This window comes from Anabrus simplex, chromosome 1 (assembly GCF_040414725.1).
Source record: "Anabrus simplex isolate iqAnaSimp1 chromosome 1, ASM4041472v1, whole genome shotgun sequence".
NCBI classification, from domain to species: domain Eukaryota; kingdom Metazoa; phylum Arthropoda; class Insecta; order Orthoptera; family Tettigoniidae; genus Anabrus; species Anabrus simplex.
The window spans coordinates 766,491,723-766,510,878 of NC_090265.1; the positions used below are offsets into that span (position 1 = coordinate 766,491,723).

Here is a 19,156-nt window from a genome sequence, read left to right on the forward strand (position 1 = left end):
GGAGAGAGAGAGAGAGACTTAGAATGAGGTGGTTTGAGGAATGGTGGAAGGAGAGAGGAATGTGGAAAAGTGGCATTAATACTCCAACCCAGCAGGAGCTGGATAAGGGGAAATGATGATGATGATGATGATGATGATGATGATGATGATGATGATGATGATGATGATGATGATGCCGAGCTCATTAGCTGCAGTCGCTTAAGTGCGGCCAGTATCCAGTATTCGGGAGATAGTAGGTTCGAACCCCACTGTCGGCAGCGCTGAAAATAGTTTTCCGTGGTTTCCCATTTTCACACCAGGCAAATGCTGGGGCTGTACCTTAATTAAGGCCATGGCCGCTTCCTTCCCACTCCTAGCCCTTTCCTGTCCCATCATCGCCATAAGACCTATCTGTGTCGGTGCGACGTAAAGCAACTAGCAAAAAAAAAGAAAAAAAGATAAAGATGATGATGAATTCCTCACAGACATACAGCTCAATTTTTTAAATATAACTTTTAAGTTTCTCAGTCTGTCAGAACATGGAATATAGCGCTTAGAACACTATAACATACCTGTAAGAATAAACCTATTAATACCAGAATTCTGTTGTTTTAACTGCTATATTTTGTGTTTTGTTACTCGTATATTAACTGAGTTGACACTGAAAAAGAAGATCTTCCTTCTTAACAAATATTGAGTTTTGGATGAACAGAATCCACAGTGTAGGGGCGAGTATTTTTATGATGAAGTGTGAAGTTCTCGGGGGCTCTCTTAGGGCGTTTGTATCTGAGATGAAGAAGTGAAATTGGTTGTGCACATTTATTATGCTCCCCAGGGAACAGAATCCTATGAATGAGACATATTGAACTTGGTGTCATGATGGGAGAAATGTCTCGAGATTGGTTCAGATGTTGCAAAAATTGGTCAAACCTGTACTTACTGTACTTTTGTTTTTTTTGCAAAGTTTAATTTTTTCTTGCACATTAAGAATTTTGTTCAAAAAGGACTGTTACTTTTAAATCTACCCTCGCATTATCTCCTTGAAAATAATACTATTGTTCTTCACTAATTTCATAGATTGACATTGCCATTCTGAAGAAGTTATTCACGAACAGTGCCTGATGTTAAAACATAATCATTATTGTAATGAACCAGCTCTCTTTCCCAAGTTCACTCACAGTCCAGGTGGTTTCAAAGTATCACAGTTTTTTAAAAACCTTATTCAGAGTGAAGCTAGTCTACTTCTTCTATTGTTGGGCCATCATTCACCGTATCTGGTTGCTCATGTATTTCGCCTATGATAGGATCACAGCATCGCTGTAGCTGTCGTAGTTGATATTCATAATCTTCGCACTTGGCATGAATGTTGTGGTCTAGCCATCGGAATGTCCTGTCACAACACTCACGGGCATCTTCTAGCTTTGAGAAAGGTACTCGACCCTCCGCATCTTCGAGCACTTGACGAACACTTAGAGCGTAACCTTCGAGGCGATTCCTTGCAGCTACTTGTTCTCGTTGTCGTTCATCTTCAATGCGATATTTCTCTGCATCTTTCAACATCCTCTCGATCTCTGCACGAGTCAGGCGTCCTTTGTCGTTACGGATCCTTATGTTACGTGAGCGACCCGAACTGCCGTCTGATGCTGATACATTGAGAATACCATTTGCATCCAGATCAAACGTCACCTCAATTTTTGGTTTTCCTCTTGGTGCTGGAGGTATCCCTGTCAGGTCAAAGGTACCTAGCAGATTGTTGTTTCTTGTCATTGCTCGTTCGCCTTCAAATACCTGCAAAGAGAAAATTATTATATAAATGTATGGAAACTGATAATGTATTGTCAATCATAATTAATGCCAGACAGCATGTTGGCCTTGCCGATGGATCTTAAGAACAGTTCTTTGTGTGATTTATAAGCTTGGGAGTTGTTCTGAGGGGTCAGATGGAAAGTTTTTTTTAAAGCTTTGTGCGAGTTTACTGTTAGCTACACAGAAAGACATTAGCATGGCTGGGTGACTCACATGCTTCATGTCCGACTGATGTGATCTAATGCAGTAGCGATCGTGTTGTGCTATGTGAAGCTTTCTTCTGTTAGAGTGATGCTTTTGATTCATCCACAAATTTCCTGACATCCTCCCTCACCATAGGAGTACAGTACGTAATTTAGTGAAGAAGTTCTGCAACACAGGGTCCATTCTTAACAAGAAAACACACAGGTGACTTAACTGTTTTAACAGAGGAAAAGTTTGATGAATAAGGAGGTCTCGTGGGAAAAACTCCTATAAAATTCCTGTTGCATCTCGCTGTACAAGCTAGTTTGTCATTATCTTTTGCCCACAAAACAACAAAACTGTTAAAAGCCAAACTGTACAAATCCACCACTGCCCAACATTTAAGAGGACCTGGCAGTTTCACTAGGGTTCGGTATTGTAACTGGTTGCTTCAATCCATTCACGATGGGTATGTTGATCTCAAACTTTTATTTTTTAGTGATAGGGCATGGCTGCACTTAAGTGGCTACATAAATAGTCAAAAAAATCACTACTGGAGTGCAGAAAATCCCAACCAGCTGCATGTCAATCAATCGATACTGATCTGCATTTAGGGCAGTCGCCCAGGTGGCAGATTCCCTATCTGTTGTCTTCCTAGCCTTTTTCTAAATGATTTCAAAGAAATTGGAAATTTATTGAATGTCTCCCTTGGTAAGTTATTCCAATCCCTAACTCCCTTTCCTATAAATGAATATTTACCCCAATTTGTCCTCTTGAATTCCAACTTTATCTTCATATTGTGATCTTTCCTACTTTTATAAACGCCACTCAAACTTATTCATCTACTAATGTCATTCCACGCCATCTCTCCGCTGACAGCTCGGAACATACCACTTAATCGAGCAGCTCTTCTTCTTTCTCTCACTTCCTCCCAACCCAAACTTTGCAACATTTTTGTAACGCTACTCTTTTGTCGGAAATCACCCAGAACAAATCGAGCTGCTTTTCTTTGGAATTTTTCCAGTTCTAGAATCAGGTAATCCTGGTGAGGGTCCCATACACTGGAACCATACTCTAGTTGGGGTCTTACCAGAGACTTATATGCCCTCTCCTTTACATCCTTACTACAACCCCTAAACACCCTCATAACCATGTGCAGAGATGTGTACCCTTTATTTATAATCCCATTTATGTGATTACCCCAATGAAGATCTTTCCTTATATTAACACCTAGACGCTTACAATGATCCCCAAAAGGAATTTTCACCCCATCAACGCAGTAATTAAAACTGAGAGGACTTTTCCTATTTGTGAAACTCACAACCTGACTTTTAACAACTTCATGATGTAAAGATAGGAATATAGTGCGCAATAAGTGCTTGCAGAATTATAAGGCCTATATTTTTTCATGAAACAATAAACACTTTCTGATATAGCTAACTGTGAGCGTTGTGAAATATATTGTGAATGAAAGAGCTCTACTCTCCTCTTCTCCACTATAAAATGTAATGTCGTATTAATTCTGTATTAAGTGTACCTGACGGTATCTCTCCCACGAACCTACTACGCTGGCGTAGCAGGGGGGAGGTTGGTGATACTCCCGCGTGGCGCGTCCCAGGTGGCGGATAGAGGAGGGGGGGTTCCTAACTGACTTGCCGGTGGACTTGAGCGAAATAAAATAGTTCTCGCGGATCAAACACACAACCCCCTGTGGGTGGGGGATGCAGACGAAAAATACACCCACAGTATCCCCCGCATGTCATACGAGCCAACTAAAAGGGCCGACCAAGGACTGAACCATGGGTCTACAAATCATGTCAGTGTTTTCTGGGCTTGTAGGCCGTGATCTAGGAGCAAGAAATTGTCCCGACATTTGTGGAGAGCTTCGCTGCTATCGAAGTCAGTCAGAACCCTTCCCAATGCTAAACGCAGTCTTTGGTGAAATGTTGGGATCATCACTTGCTCCTGGACCACGGCCTATAAGTCCAGAAAACACTGATATGATTTCTGCGCCGGCCGTGAAAGCCTCAATTGCCATGGGTCTACGTTACAGAGGAGCAGTACCATTATGTGAGAAACACTACAGGCTGGGCATTGTTTGTGATAAGTGCAATCATGTGCATTCCACCGGTCGGTTCCACTATGTTCAGAATGGGTCTGTGTTACCTATGAATAGTACCACTTTATAAGGAATGCCATGGGTCTACGTTGCCTGTGGTTGGCATCACATTGTGAGAAAAACCACAGCTTTGACTGGCACCTGTGATAAGTACCACTGTGAAGAAAACCGTGGGTCAGCATTGCCTGACAGTAATACCATTATGTGAAGAACACCATGGGTTTGTGTTGCTTGTGGACGTTACCATAGTGTGTGATACACCGTGCATCTACGTTGCCTATGATTCGTAGCTCTATGTGAGCAACACCACGAGTGTACATGGCCTGTGTTAGTTCCACTAAGTGAGGAACACCACGGGAATACTGGCACCTGTCATTTGTCCCGCTATGTGAGAAACACCATGAGTGTACGTTACATGTGATTAGTACCACTATAGTGGGGAAGAGCAGTCTGCTTTACCAATGATTAGTACCATTATGAGGGGCCGGTGACATGGATTTTGGACCCCGTTAGATTAAGGCATTTTGAACAGGATCCACTGATTGTTTTTGTTTTACGATTATTTTTTCATCGTCATTTGTTTTAGACTAGTCAGTGGGTACATTCTGAAGTTTTAATTTTCTTTTCATTCACCTCATATCAATAGGCCTCTTTAAACAACAAACATCATCATTATCGTCGAAAGAGTTTTCAGTGTTAACAGGAAAAAAACCAGGACTTCAGGCCTACATTAAGTGATTCCAATACAGATATGTTTATTGTTCAGAAAGCGAAAATGCCATCACAGGGAGAAGGATACTTGAAGAAAACCCACACTGAAAAGCAGGTGCTGAGTGTGAAACAAGCTACAAAGAATGTTTCATGGCAGAACAGACTGGTAATGTGGGAATGTTATTTTGTAATATGATATAATTTAGAATAGATTGCTGTCATGAAGGGTAAAGGGGGGGTGCCATTATCGAGAAGGGAGGAGTATGCTTTAGATTTGATTCGAAAATTTTCTGAGGAGTGGGGGGATTACTGAAAAACCACTTCAAAGATTGGCACCTCTGAGTATTGGTTATTTCATGCAAGATAATGCGATAGCAGACGCTGCTGATCAGCCTATGGAGATAGTACAGGAAGTGTTGGAAAATCGTGTGGTTAATTATCCCGCTAGATCTCCCGATTGAAATCCCTGCGATTATTACCTGTGGGGATGTTAAAGGGAAAAGTGTATATGAACAATATTCGCACAAGAGAATAACTACAAGAGAACATTGCACAAGTTATTTCAAACATCACACAGGCTTCCTTGTTTTGGTATTCCTTTTTTTGTTTTTAAAAGATATTTGTTTAGATGTTTTGCGTAGTTCATTGTCAATAGTAAGTCACCATTTATATGATATATGCAAAGAAAAAGTATTCTTCCTCAGGGATAGCTGTACAACAGAGGAATTTCAAAATTTAAAAAATATATAAGCTTATTTTATCCTAAGATAAATAGTGTGAAAATTGGAATGACATTAAGTATATTAATGCACAGTACCGTTTGCTCTAAGTCAGCTATCCCTTGTAGATTCTCTCCTTCTCTGGACCTTTTTGCTTTCTTTATTAAGTTGCTTGTTGTTTGTCGGGTCGAGGATGAAGTGAGGTGTATATGGCATACTTTTACGGCTGGATTCCTTTTCTGACGAGCTAATGAAGATGAAGGGAATGATGGTTATTGAACTGGTGTTTGCCTGGCAACGAAATTTGGAAACCACAGAAATCCATTCACAGGACAGCCAATGGTGGGGTGAATGCTCCATAGCCATAGCGCAGCCACTCTGCACGGTACAGTGTAAAATCGTAAATCTTCGCTAGAATTCTGTTGAATCATCTGCAGACAGTCTCTGAGAATGAACTTGAATTTTAGTGCAGGTTTCATCCCTCCAGAGATGCTAGTGACTTGATCTTCAGTGTGAGACAACTACAGGAGAAGTGCAGAGAACAACAAAAGCCTCTGCTTTTAGTGTTCTACTATGTGGAAAAGGCCTTTGATGCAGTGTCCAGAGAAACAGTGTGGATGGTGTTAAGAAGGTTTGGCTGCCCTACCACTTTGTCGAACTGATCCAAGCACTCCATGATGATATGTTTGGATGGTGCTGAACCAGAATTAAACATCACAAGAATTTTACATCACTAATGAGCTTATACAAGGTTGTGTACTTACACCGACACTCCTTGTTCTGAACCTGGCAACCATGCTATGAAACATCATCCGTGAACAACACAGGTGTGGAACTTCAGTATTGATTTCATAGAGGACTGTTGAGACTCCAATCAGAAAGGTTTAAAAGTCTCACCAATTTAACTGAATTGCAATATGCACCTGTCAGACTGCAACTATCAGTTACCTGTTTCAGTAGGGCATGTGCACAATTTGGCTAGACAATCAACATTCCAAAAACAAAGGTACTTGCACAGCCTTCCTGAATTTCATTATTTCCATCGCCAGCACACCTCTGTAACAAGTAGATCACTTTCTGTATCTAGGAAGTATTCTGTCAACTAACTCCTTATGAAAGAAGGACATGGAGGACAGAATTTGTGCTGCCCGTGTAGCTTTTGGACATCTCACACATTGCATTTTCCTGAATAAAGACCTAAGATGGACAAACCTTGAATAGTAAACTTAGTACATGTAGGAGACCTTCAGGCCCCTCTCTGAAGTGCTATGAGGATCAACTCAAGAAGATCTTGAGGTGCACAAACATTGATCCAAGTACTTGGTGTGCTATTGCTGGTACCCAACCACTTCAGCTACTGTTGCACAGTTTGATGTGAACATCAAAGGTAGGAAGAAGACAAACATCAGAGGTGTAAACTACACCAGGCCCAGCAACGTCCTCCACCTTCCATTAGGTGCAATCAATGTGGCTGCTTGTTTAATACCAAAATTGGTCTGCTAAGCCATCAAAGACATCTGCATAGAGCATGCAGATAATGAAAAAAATTGGAGGAGAGAAATGAATATTCAGATTACGACTATCAACCACCGCGGACGAAATGATATGAGTAAAGAACTGGAATCACAGATTAGGCTTTTTGCGAATTAAGTCATACTGTATAGAGCATTAAATAAGTTAGAGGATTGTGGGTGACTGCAAAAAGACCTCAAATTTTTGGAAAAATGAAAGGCAGTAGAAACCAGACATTAAAGACACGATCTGATTGTAATTCCACATTTTTCGAGATAATAGACAATTACATAGCACCGTTTTTGTTGCTGCCCTTCCTTAGGTTTGTTAATGAATTTTTTTTTCATTTGCTTTATGTCACACCAACACAGATAGGTCTCACGGCGATGGTGGGATAGGAAAGGGCTGGGAGTCCAAAGGAAGCGAGTTGTGGCCTTAATTACAGTACAGTCTTATTGTCCATTTGCCTATTGTGAAAATGGGAAACCACAAAAAACCATCTTCAGGGCTGCTTACAGTGGGGTTCGAACCCACAATCTCTCGAATGCAAGGTGACAGCTGTATGAACCAAACTGTGCAGCTGCTCGCCTCGGTTTCCTGAATTCTAAGGTCCTCTGAAACTTAGATCATTTATATAATCGAGATTAAACTATTACTTATATAAATAGTCAGTGCTCTCTTGTGAATATGCATAAGGATCAATCAGTCATCAATGATCTGCGTTTGGAGCAGTCGCCCAGGTGGCTGATTCCCTACCAATTGTTTACCTAGCTTTTTCTTGTGACAATACACTTCGAAAAACTTAACAACACGCAAGGGTGTTTCAAGGGTATGAAAGATTTATTAAAAATTGTGTTAGTTCATCCTGTGATTACTGCAACGGCCAGCAATGTTTCTCATCAGTGAAACTTGCAAAACATATCTGAGAAGGACATTACACCGTGCAACGTCTTGGTAACCCAGCAGTGACTTCAAATGAGAAAGAGAAAACTACCCTTCATACATCATCTTAGATATTAGCTGTTTAGCCTTCCAGCATTCAGTCTGCAAGCCTGTGTGAATGAACTAAATGCCTCCACAATCGTCTATTTACAACGAACTCTGTGCTCTCGTTCATTTCCACCCGTGTTAAACGCTTGAAACACAGAGTCTATCGTTGCCTTGGTTTCCTTGTACTTCTCTTACCCTCCATGTCTGAGTCCATTATTCTCTTAGGTAGCCTATCCTCCTCCGTCACCCCCTGTGGGGGTGGGGGTGGTAGAATTATACCCACCGTTTGCCTGTCGTAAGTGGCAACTAAAAGGGCCCCCAGGGGCTCTGAACTTGGGAGCGTGGGTTAGTGACCACGAGGCTCTGAGCTGAGCCCTGGCACTGCTTCCACTTACTTGTACCAGGCTCCTCACTTTCATCTATCCTACCCAACCTCTCTTGGTCAGCTCTTGTTCTTTTCTGAACCCGACGGTACTAGAGTATTGGAAGCCTAGCAAGTCCTTCATTTTCACGCACTTTGTGGCCCTTGTCTTTCATTGGCCGATACCTTCATTTTACGAAGTGTCGGATCCCTTCCATTTCTCTCTCTGATTAGTGTAATATAGAGGATGGTTGCCCTGTTGTACTTCCTCTTAAAACAATAATCACCATCACCTCCTCCTTCATTCGCCTCATATGTGTAAACCAAATGCCCTCATTGATGAGTTCGCCTGACAGAAAGCACGCCGACTTCAGTTCATCATGTAACAAGATAACGTGAGATATAAATGTAATTAATAATTATTTTAGACATGTCTTTAGTATAACAAAATCACGTTTTTAGAAAAAAATAGGCAGAGCTTTGCTTAGAAACAATTTGAATAATTCTGTTAAAAATTCTGATTATATGAAAGTAATAATGATATTTTGAATATTATACTGCTTTTGAGTTTGTACGAAAATGAGCTTACAAGTAACTTTAATAATATTTTTCTCCTAGAACCGCCACTGGCCAGACGTAGAATTTGTGAACATAAATCAATAAATCAAGCAATCATTATTATCTGCATTTACGGCTGTCGTCCAGGTGGCAGAATCTCTAACAATTGTTATCTAATCTTTTCTTAAATGATTTCAAGGAACTTCGAAATGTATCGAATATTTCCCTTGGTAAATTAATCCAATAAAAACTAATATTAGCTCCAATTTGTCCTCTTGAATTCGAACTTGATCTTCTTCATATCTTTCCTACTTCTAAAAGCTCTGCTCAGGTTTATTAGTCTACTATTGCAATTCCACGGCATCTCTCCACTGACAGCTCAGAACATACCACATAGTCAAGCAGCTCGTCCCCTTATTCCCAAGTCTTCCCATCTCAAAGTTAGTACCATTTTCGTAACACTACTCCTTTGTCGGAAATCACTGAGAACAAATCGTGCTGCTTTCCTTTGAACCTTTTCCAGTCTTCGTATCAAGTAATCTGGTGTATAAATTGCAACCATACGGTGTGGTCTTACTAGAGACTTAAACGCCCTCTCCTTTACATTCCTACTACAACCCCTAAATACTCTCATAACCATATGAAGAAACCTGTAAAAATGGAACAAAAACTCGCCTTTCAAGGAAAACAACCGTTTTATATTGAGAAATGGTCGACTGGAAACAGATGGAATGGAACGTGCGACCGAATAGTTTTCATATAAATTGCTCCAGTTACATTAAAACTGTGAGCAGTATAATTTGTGGTCGTTTTCCCCTCCTCAGTGCTATTTAACATATTTTAGTTTTATCATTTTATGTGTCAAATGATGGGAAATGAAATGGCATATGGCTTTTAGTGCCGGGAGTGTCCGAGGACTAGTTCGGCTCGTCAAATGCAGGTCTTTTGATTTGACACCCGTACGCGACCTGCGCGTCGTGATGAGGATGAAATGATGATGAAGACGACACACGCACCCAGCCCCCGTGCCAGTGAAATTAACCAATTATGCTTAAAATTCCCGACCCTGCCGGGAATCGAACCCGGGACTCCTGTGACCAAAGGCCAGCACGCTAACCATTTAGCCATGGAGCCGGACAAATGATGGGAAAACTTGTTTAATAAACACTTAAATTTGTGTTCGTACCCTTACAGAATAAGAGTGATAGAAATATATATATAAAAAAAAACTTTTCTGGACCTTGTACGCATTGCAAAGATGTATTTATAAGAAAAAAAGAAAAGTACGCAGGTGGGAAAGGGATAATCTGGAGGGGGAATCAGATTACTGTACTTGCCTGTATGGTGACCACCGTCTGGTTGTCGGAACATGTTGTGAACAGTTGAGTTTGTTTACAAGGGATACGTGAATTGCGCTCCACGATGTTGTTCATTATCCCCCCAGCTGTCTCGATACCGAGCGAGAGTGGTGTAACGTCCACAAGGAGCACGTCTTGGATCTGGGAGCTGGAGTCGCCGTTCAGGATGGCCGCCTGGACCGCGGCTCCGTACGCTACAGCCTCGTCCGGGTTGATGGATAGGTTGAGCGTCTTTCCGCAGAAGAAATCCTGCAACAACCTCTGGATCTTGGGAATGCGCGTTGATCCTCCAACCAGGAGGACATCGTCGATGTCGCTCTTGCTCATATTGGCATCAGTCAGCGCCGTCTGCACCGTCCGGATAGTGCTGCTGAATAGGTCAGAGCACATCTGTTCGAATCTTGCGCGGGTCACTTTTGTGTAGAAGTCTATTCCATCCAACAGGGCATCGATCTCGATTCCTGCCTCAGTGCTGGACGAGAGGGTGCGCTTCGCGCGCTCGGCCGCTGTTCTCAGTCGACGGAGAGCCCGCTTGTTGTTGCTCAGTTCTTTGAAGTGCTTTTTCCGGAACTCGTCCGCCAAGTAGTTCACCAAGCGACTGTCGAAGTCTTCTCCTCCCAAGTGCGTGTCGCCAGCCGTGCACTTTACTTCGAACAGTGACCCCTCATCGATTGTAAGAATAGACACATCAAAAGTACCACCGCCCAGATCGAATATGAGCACTTTCTTTTCACCTTTCAGATTTTTATCGAGTCCGTAGGCCAGTGCTGCGGCCGTGGGCTCGTTGATGATCCGCAATACGTTGAGCCCCGCAATTGCACCGGCGTCTTTCGTGGCTTGCCGCTGAGAATCGTTGAAGTAAGCTGGAACTGTGATGACGGCGTCGCGTACTTTGGCACCGAGGAAGGCCTCTGCAGTTTCTTTCATCTTGGTGAGAACCATGGAACTGATCTCCTCGGGCGCGAACCTTCTCACCGCGTACTTGTATTCCACCTGGATCTTGGGCTTGCCATATTCGTTCACTACCGTAAACGGCCAATGTTTGAAGTCGTCTTGGATCTTGGGGTCGTCGTACTTGCGGCCAATGAGACGCTTGGCGTCGAACACTGTGTTAGCTGGGTTCATCGCTACCTGGTTCTTGGCAGCGTCACCTATCAACCGTTCGGCGTCTGTGAAGGCCACATAGCTGGGGGTCGTGCGGTTGCCCTGGTCGTTTGCTATGATCTCCACCTTTCCGTGCTGCCACACTCCTACGCAGGAGTATGTGGTCCCGAGGTCGATGCCTATGGCTGGCACTTTCGAAGGCATTCTTCGCTTTATGGTTCCGTATCAATGAAAGGCATCACACTACTAGCGCGGGCTTGCAGCACCACACAGCTTTATAGGCTGTGCCAGCTGACGTACAGTTGTGCCATCTTCAATTGTCACTTCGCAGGCTGCAGTGGGAATGAATATCTCGCGTGCTATTGGTCAGGTTCGTCGTCATGACAACGGCAGAGAACAGAAATAGCCTGGGTCATCTTGAACACTGAGCGCGCTCCTCAAAATAACTCTCTGTGATTCATTTATCCCCTTTAAACTTCGCCTACTACCGCGTGTGGCTGAAAAGTACTGCGTGACTCATTGTTTAACACATTGTTCGTTCTTCACGGCCTGTGATTCACGACTGTGACGCCAGGTATCTCATACCAAGCTTGTGTTTTCAATGCAAAACCTTTATAGGCTACATACATCTTCATTAGTAACTGGTATGCCTTTCAGCGTTCAGTCTGCAAGCCTCTGTGAATTTACTAAGCGCCTCCATAACCCTCTATTTGCAACTAGCTCTGCGGCCTCTGACACTTCTTGTCAAGAAATCATTTTCCCCTGCGAGTGGGGGCGTTAGAATACAATGAGACGTTGGGCGTCGAACATTGGGTTAGCTGGGTTCATCGCTACCTGGCTCTTGACAATTTTAGGTTTTCAAGGTCTAGGGGTCTTTCGTGTTCACGCGCTTGCTTTCTTTCTATTACCGATACCTTCTTTCTTAAAAGTGTCCGACCTCTTCCATTGATTAGTGTTAATAGAGGATGGTTGCCTAGTTGTACGTCATCTTAAAACAGTAATTATCACCACCACATCTCCTGCCCTGCTGGTCAACATCTGATGGTGAAAACGTTTTCCATCAGCGGGCCTCGAACCGGCTTACCACGGTGTCGGACCATACAGACTTCACACCTTAACGATCTCGGCCTCAAGCGGGCTATACCTGCAGTGAACCAGCACACATTACATGGTCAAAATATGAGTTTCGTTATTTTGCCCTCGTTGGTCCTTTGTCTGATGCTACCGGGCGAGTTGGCCGTGCGGTTAGGGGTGCGCAGCTGTGAGCTTGCTTCCGGGAGATAGCGGGTTCGAACCCTATTGTCGGCAGCCCTGAAGATGGTTTTCTGCGGTTTCCCATTGTATCTGTGTCGGTGTGAAGTAAAACAAATTGTAAAGAAAAGAATTGTCGCATGCTGTCAAGCACGACTCTGCTGTAATTTCTGCGCTCCATGGAATTAGCAGAAGCCTATACATTTGTCCTAACATCCACTTTGCGCAGTTCTGTTATGTTAGAAAAGTGACAATGGGCATTCAGTGCTATTTTTAGCGTATATTCACCGTTCAACTTCACCGTTGTGTAAGGTTTAGGCGAATGAAACGTTAATGTCCGACAAAAGGAAGCTGAGTAATGGCGATTTTCGTGAACGAAGTCAAAGAAAAAGAAAACGACCAGCCGTGCGCTTTACGCTACTTCAACTTTCGACGATATATCCTAATGCCGCGTTTACACGATGTCAAAATGAGCCAATTGTCCGAAGACATTTGACTGGCTTACAATTATTGGCCACGTGTGAACACTTCGGTCCAGTTGTCTAGGCAATTACCCTCACAATTGCCCAGGCAATCGATTGCCTCCAGGAGTAGACTGAGGACAACCAACGGGTCCCAGTTGTCCCACCCCCACCCAACCACCACCACCACCACCATCATCACCCGGAGCTCACTGTTGTCGCGAAAATTGGCGCTATGTGAACGTGACATGCCAATAGCTGTATATTTATTTCGTGCCAGTTCGCTTGTGTCAGCCGAGAGGTGCAGCCTCCTTCGTGGCATTGATAGTTTAAGTACAGTAGGTACTTTAATTTTAAAATTATATTTGTAAGTTGTTCGCCTAATTATGGCTCCAAAGTAGGTTGACGATACAAACGTAAAATTCGTTGAGCTGTATAGGGAACGATGATGTTTGTGGGACCAGCACGAAGACCTGTACAAAAACAAAAATGCTCATCAAATGAACATTCAAGGATTCGGTGTGACCGAGGTCAACACTTTGCATGACTAGCAATCCATTGTCGGCACATATCATTACAATATAAATTCCTCACGGGATACTACAGACGCTGCGCACTCAGCCATTTCTCGTCATCTACTGCCGTGGCAATAGCTTCCTCGTGTTAACGGTTTCTCGTTCAACTGGAATGGCCAGCGATTGTCCCGCAGTAATTAAAGGACAACACTGTCGCCAACAATTGCCTCAACTGACATCGTGTAAACGCGGCGTAAGTGTGAGCATAAGAAGCTGTCTGCGACGGATACGTGTTTGTAAAAGTACTCGATAAAAGAACGGTTTTTGTTTGGGCCTATTTGTTTACAGTAAAAATCAACTTTAAAATCAGAACCCATATATTTATATCAAACTCGTGACCCTTCTCAAAATGAATTGTTCATTCACCACAGTGTTAATAGTAATAATCATCATCATCATCATCCATTTCCCCCTTCCAGCTCCCGCGTGGTTGCCGACCACCATTGTATGTATGTTGAGCACTCAGCCCATAGGTTGGATGGGTCCTCAACAGCTCCACCGTCAGTTGTCATAGATGGCCTAGATATCACTGAAAAGGCGTACAAAAGAAATGAAGAGTGAGGTAGTTTCCCGTTGTTTCCCTCACCGAGGCGGCCGTTTCTGTTACATATCAGTGTGCCAAGCCCACTGAAATGACCGGATCCTCGGACCCTGTGAGCGACATCTTCACACCATCCATAACAGGGACTGGTTGCATTGTCAAAGCCAAGGATGAAATCAGAAGACGGAGTGCACCAGCAAATGCACGACCGAGTGACTTGTCCACGTAGCAGCGAGCTTGCATTCGAGACGCGTTGTGGCCTGTTGTAAGCCCCAGGGCCTCTTAGTTTGAAGGCGTGGATTGGCGACCATGGGGCCCTGGCATTGTTTCCACTTTTTGTACCAGACTTCTCACTTTCATCTCACTTGGTGAACTCTTGCTCTTTTCCGACCCCGACGGTATTAGAACATTCCAGGCCTAGGTATCTTTAATTTTTCACGCCCTTCGTGGCCCTTGTCTTTATTTGGTCGATATCTTAATGTTTCAAAGTGTCGGATGCCTTCCACACACACACACACACACACACCCCCGCTATAATTAGTGTTAATAGAGGATGGTTGCCCATTTATACTTCCTGGTAAAACAATCACCACAACTGCATTCGGGAGATGGTGAATTCGCATCCCACTATCGGCAGCCCTGAAAATGGTTTTCGATGGTTTTCTATTTTCAGACCAGGCAAAATACTGATGCTATACTTTAAAGCCACGGCCGCTTCCTTCCCACCCCTATCCCATCGTCGCCATAAAATGAAATGGCGTATAGCCTCCGGAGAGGCCTGGTACAGGTCTTTTGATTTGACGCCCATAGGCTACTTGCGCGTCGTGATGAGGGTGAAATGATGACGGCACATACACCCAGTCTCCGTGCCAGGGGAATTAACCAATTATGGTTAAAATTCCCGACCCTGCCGAGACGCCTGTGACCCCTGTGACTATTTAGCCATGGAACCGGACTAAACTCGTGTCCTCATCCCGTGTCATCTTTTCAGGCATACTCCCAATGGAGGTGAGCTGCATATGCCATTTCAACCATATACGACCCCTCCTGCCAGTTTTAAATTTCTGGCAGTACTGGGAATCGAACCCTGGCCCCTGAGGACGGCAGCTAATAACATTAGCCGTTACGCTACGGAGGCGGACATCGTCGCCGTGAGACCTGTCTAAATTGCTGCAGTGCGAAATCGGGGTGGGTTCCTAGTCTACCACTTGCCTCCAGAAAGGCACCACCACCATCATCATCATCATCATCATCATCATCATCATCATTGAAAATGATGCCAGAAATCGTGATACCAATTCTTATCGCATATCTAGTTGCATTATACACGCCGTAACGTGGGAATGTGATGAGGGCTGTCTGCTTCATTATTTGTTATGAAAAATATGGAAGTGGGAAGATTAAGAAAGACTTGCCAAATTTTAAATGAAAGCTTGGCAGGATGTTTTCATGACTATTTTTGTGACGACGTATTATGTAATCCACGGATGTTTAGAGAGTTATACTTGGACGCTCTGTTGAACATCACGCAGAATTCCATTTTGGTCGCCGCTCACCCTCGTCGTAGAAATTGCTGGAATAATTAGCACTGCACTGGCACAAACAGAGGATCCTTCGCAGAATCGTGGCGCCTTCTCATATGCATTGCTCCCGGGGGCGCTCAGAGTTTTGGTGTTCTGTAATGTCAATGTATCTTCTTTATGAATGTGGCGTATCATTTCCATCTGACGTATTCTCTCTGTTTTGTGCACGGTGGAATAACTTCTGAGCGTTCCGTATACCCGTACAATCCAGCCAGGATTAGAGTCTTCTTCCAACTCCTCTACGACCTTCTAGTTTCCCTTTCCGGATTAACTTCGGAAGTTGGTACTGATTACTCCTTAGTATATCCCCAAGGCATCTCAATTCCCTACATGTTACTGTTGTTAGAAATGTCCAACATTGGCTCTCATTAGTATCTGTTCATTGGATTTTCGAGTTGTCCATGTAATATGAAACATTCTTCTGTGAAACCACATTCCAGGTGCTTCTATTCGGCTGACTGTCGCTGCTTTTATGTCCACACTTCACAGCTATATAACAACACTGAAAAAATGTACTTAAGCCTTCTTTCTGTCATACTTGCCAACTCTTCCGATTTAGGTGGGAGACTTCCGATTTTTTTACCCGTTCTGTTAATTAATCGTTTCTCCCAATTTTAAGTCAGTGATTGCAGAACTCAAAACGTATTTTAAAATTCCTGTCGTTTCAGGATGTTTCTTCAATGATTGAAGGTCCTTCTCTTTTATTTGTCGCTGTGAATGCCTCAAGTCCGTCCTTTACTGGCCCTTATGCATGGCTAAAAGTGCGCTTGTTTTGGTCGTCATGTGGAAGTACTTTACTCACTGACAGCTTTAAAATGAGAAGTGAATATCGTGTTGCCAAATTATTGCCCGGTTTCTGGAATGGTGAGATATCTGTTCGATAGCTGTTGATTTGTTACAGCTGTCGACTCGATAAATCTTCGCTGCTTTTCACAGCGGAATAGCAGCTAACTTATGGAACTGTTAACAATTGGCTCCTTGATCAAGTTTCATAAAACATACCAGATACCACCCTTCGCACTGCTTCGTTTTTGTGCATTAGATGTGTTCTCTGGACTGTCAAACGCACGCGTGCGCGCAAGTAATGCATTGCATTTGGGCTTTCCATGGAGCTCCTATTGTCATCTCTTTGCCATGCAGCGGGAAATTGGTATTCGACTAGTTGTTGCAGACGTGGGTGTCAGTTTCTTAGTGTTCAGGGACAGTCAGAAGAATTTGACATTGAGGATTTCTAATGAATATGCACACCAGCAGCACAATTCACGCGCGATCCAGTTTGCACTGAGCTTTATAAGTGTACCATATCTATTCCGTGCTATTCCAAAATATGAACATTGTTTGACCACAGTATAACGATAGTAGTATAAGTGGATGGTTCTGTGGCCTCCACCTCCACCGGCCCTCCGCAGAGGCTTCCTCCGCCACCTCCTCCTCACGCTCTCGGGAGAGCCCTCCTCCGCCACCTCCTCCACACGCTCTCGGGAGAGGCCTCCTCCTCACGCTGGCTAAGAGCGCGACCCTAACCTCACATCCGCCATCTTGGAGGGGCTTAACCTTATACATGACTCCTTATGAGACGCCTTAAGGGTACTTGCGCAAGATAGCGGCTGCTCTTATAAGACGGCTTAAAGGTGCTTGCACAAGATGGCTTGAGACGCCCTAAGGATGCTTGCGCAAGATGGCGGACACAAGATTGCGGCTATACACGGCTCCTTATGAGACACCTTAACGGTGCTTGCGCAAGATGACTGCTGTTCTTATCAAGAAAGCTAGCTTAGAGGCTAACGTACCGTGCTGGTTCGATCCAGTAAATTTGGGGTTTAAATGCAAAATGTTGAATATCTCGAAAACGGTGCGTCGTAGAGCAAAACGGAAAAAAATTTTCTGCCTCACACATAGGTTCGCAGTATCAGGAACATGATAGCATAAGAAAAAAAGTAGTCTAATGATGAGATCAACGGTTCGGTTCCTACTTAGGCCCTTTGGCAATTGGTCTGTTTTAGCTGGTTTTGAAGCAAGTTTTCGTAACTTGATCAGGTCTTGCTATGGTAGAGAGTATAACATGCTGTGCTGGTTCGATTTATTAAATTTGGGGCTTAAATCCAAAATGTTAAATATCTCGAAAACGGTACGTCGTAGAGCAAAACGGACAAAATTGTTCTGTCTGTTACCCAGGTTCACAGTATCAGGAACATGATAGCATAAGAAAAAGTAGTCTAATGATAAGATCAACGGTTCGGTTCCTACTTAGGCCCTTTGACATTGACAGCTATCTAATTCTACAAGATGGCGGCTATACATAGCTTCTTGTGAGACTGCTTGCTTAAGATGGCTGCTGCTCTTATGAGACTCCCTAGGGATGCTTGCGCAAGATGGCGGCTATACACAGCTCCTTATGAGACGGCCTAGCGGTGCTCGCACAAGATGGTGGCGGCTCTTATGAAGAAAGCTAGCTTAGAGGCTACTGCGCAAGATGGCGGCTGCTGTTATGCATGTGGTAGAGAGCAATTTGAAATTCCATGTGCTTGCGGCCATCTTTAATCAACAGAGCACCGTGCTGCCATCTTTAGCTATTACCTTTGAAATGTGGTGGCGGCAATTTGAAAAAATTCTACGTGGTTTTGATAGCTGTAGACCACCATCTTTAAACAACATCGCATCGTGCTGCTATCTTTATGACACTAAACCTCATCCTTATACATGTGGTGGTGGGTAATGTGCTATTTTGACAACTCCCATCTTTAATCAACAGAGCATAGTGCTGCTATCTTTACAGAACTAAACCTTATAAATTTGAAATGTGGTGGCGGGTAATTAAAAAAATTCTACGTGCTTTTTTAACAGCTGTCATCTTTAAACAATGGCGGCTATACATAAGCTGTTAAGGCCTCATTATTCTCCTCCTATGTCAAGGCATAGCTTTATCGAACAAATTTAAACCTGTATCGCGAAGGCAAGAGTGTGCTGCGATAACATCATTGTGCATGTTTAGACTTGCAGATCACAAAAGAAACATAACAAGACTAGAATTAAACACTGTACTCGATGTCGTTAACCTCAACATGTGATCAGAACATTGACCGATGTGTTCAGAACACTACATAAGTGATTAAGACTAGAATCGAACACTGTACTCGGTACAACATGTGTTTAGAACATGTTAGGGGATACCTTTGTTATAAGAAGATCAGATTGAAACATAACAAGACTAGAATCGAACACTGTAATCGATGTGGTTAACTTCAACATGTGATCAGAACATTGTCTGACCGAGCTCGATAGCTGCAGTTGCGTAAGTGCGGCAAGTATCCAGTAATCGGGAGATAGTGGGTTCGAGCCCCACTG

General features: G+C 43.5%; 2 protein-coding genes across 2 annotated transcripts in view; one reads left to right on the plus strand and one right to left on the minus strand.

The window, feature by feature from the left end:
* The window catches only part of BckdhB (Branched chain keto acid dehydrogenase E1 subunit beta), a 309,243-nt gene that overhangs the window by 133,489 nt on the left and 156,598 nt on the right, over positions 1 to 19,156 (plus strand). The window lies entirely within an intron of this gene.
* LOC136873184 (heat shock protein 70 A2) lies at positions 435 to 11,715 on the minus strand. Its single transcript, XM_067146688.2, has 2 exons — positions 10,276 to 11,715; positions 435 to 1,767 (listed from the first exon to the last, which is right to left on the minus strand). The coding sequence occupies exons 1-2, from the start codon at positions 11,602 to 11,604 to the stop codon at positions 1,213 to 1,215; spliced, it is 1,884 nt and encodes a 627-aa protein (XP_067002789.2). The 5' UTR covers positions 11,605 to 11,715; the 3' UTR covers positions 435 to 1,212.

Coding starts and splice junctions, on each gene's coding strand:
- LOC136873184 (XM_067146688.2), bottom strand. CDS start 11,604: ATGCCTTCGAAAGTGCCAGCCATAGGCATCGACCTCGGGACCACATAC. Junction 1,768..10,275: donor AGACGGTGGTCACCATACAG/GCAAGTACAGTA, acceptor TTCTCTTTGCAG/GTATTTGAAGGCGAACGAGC.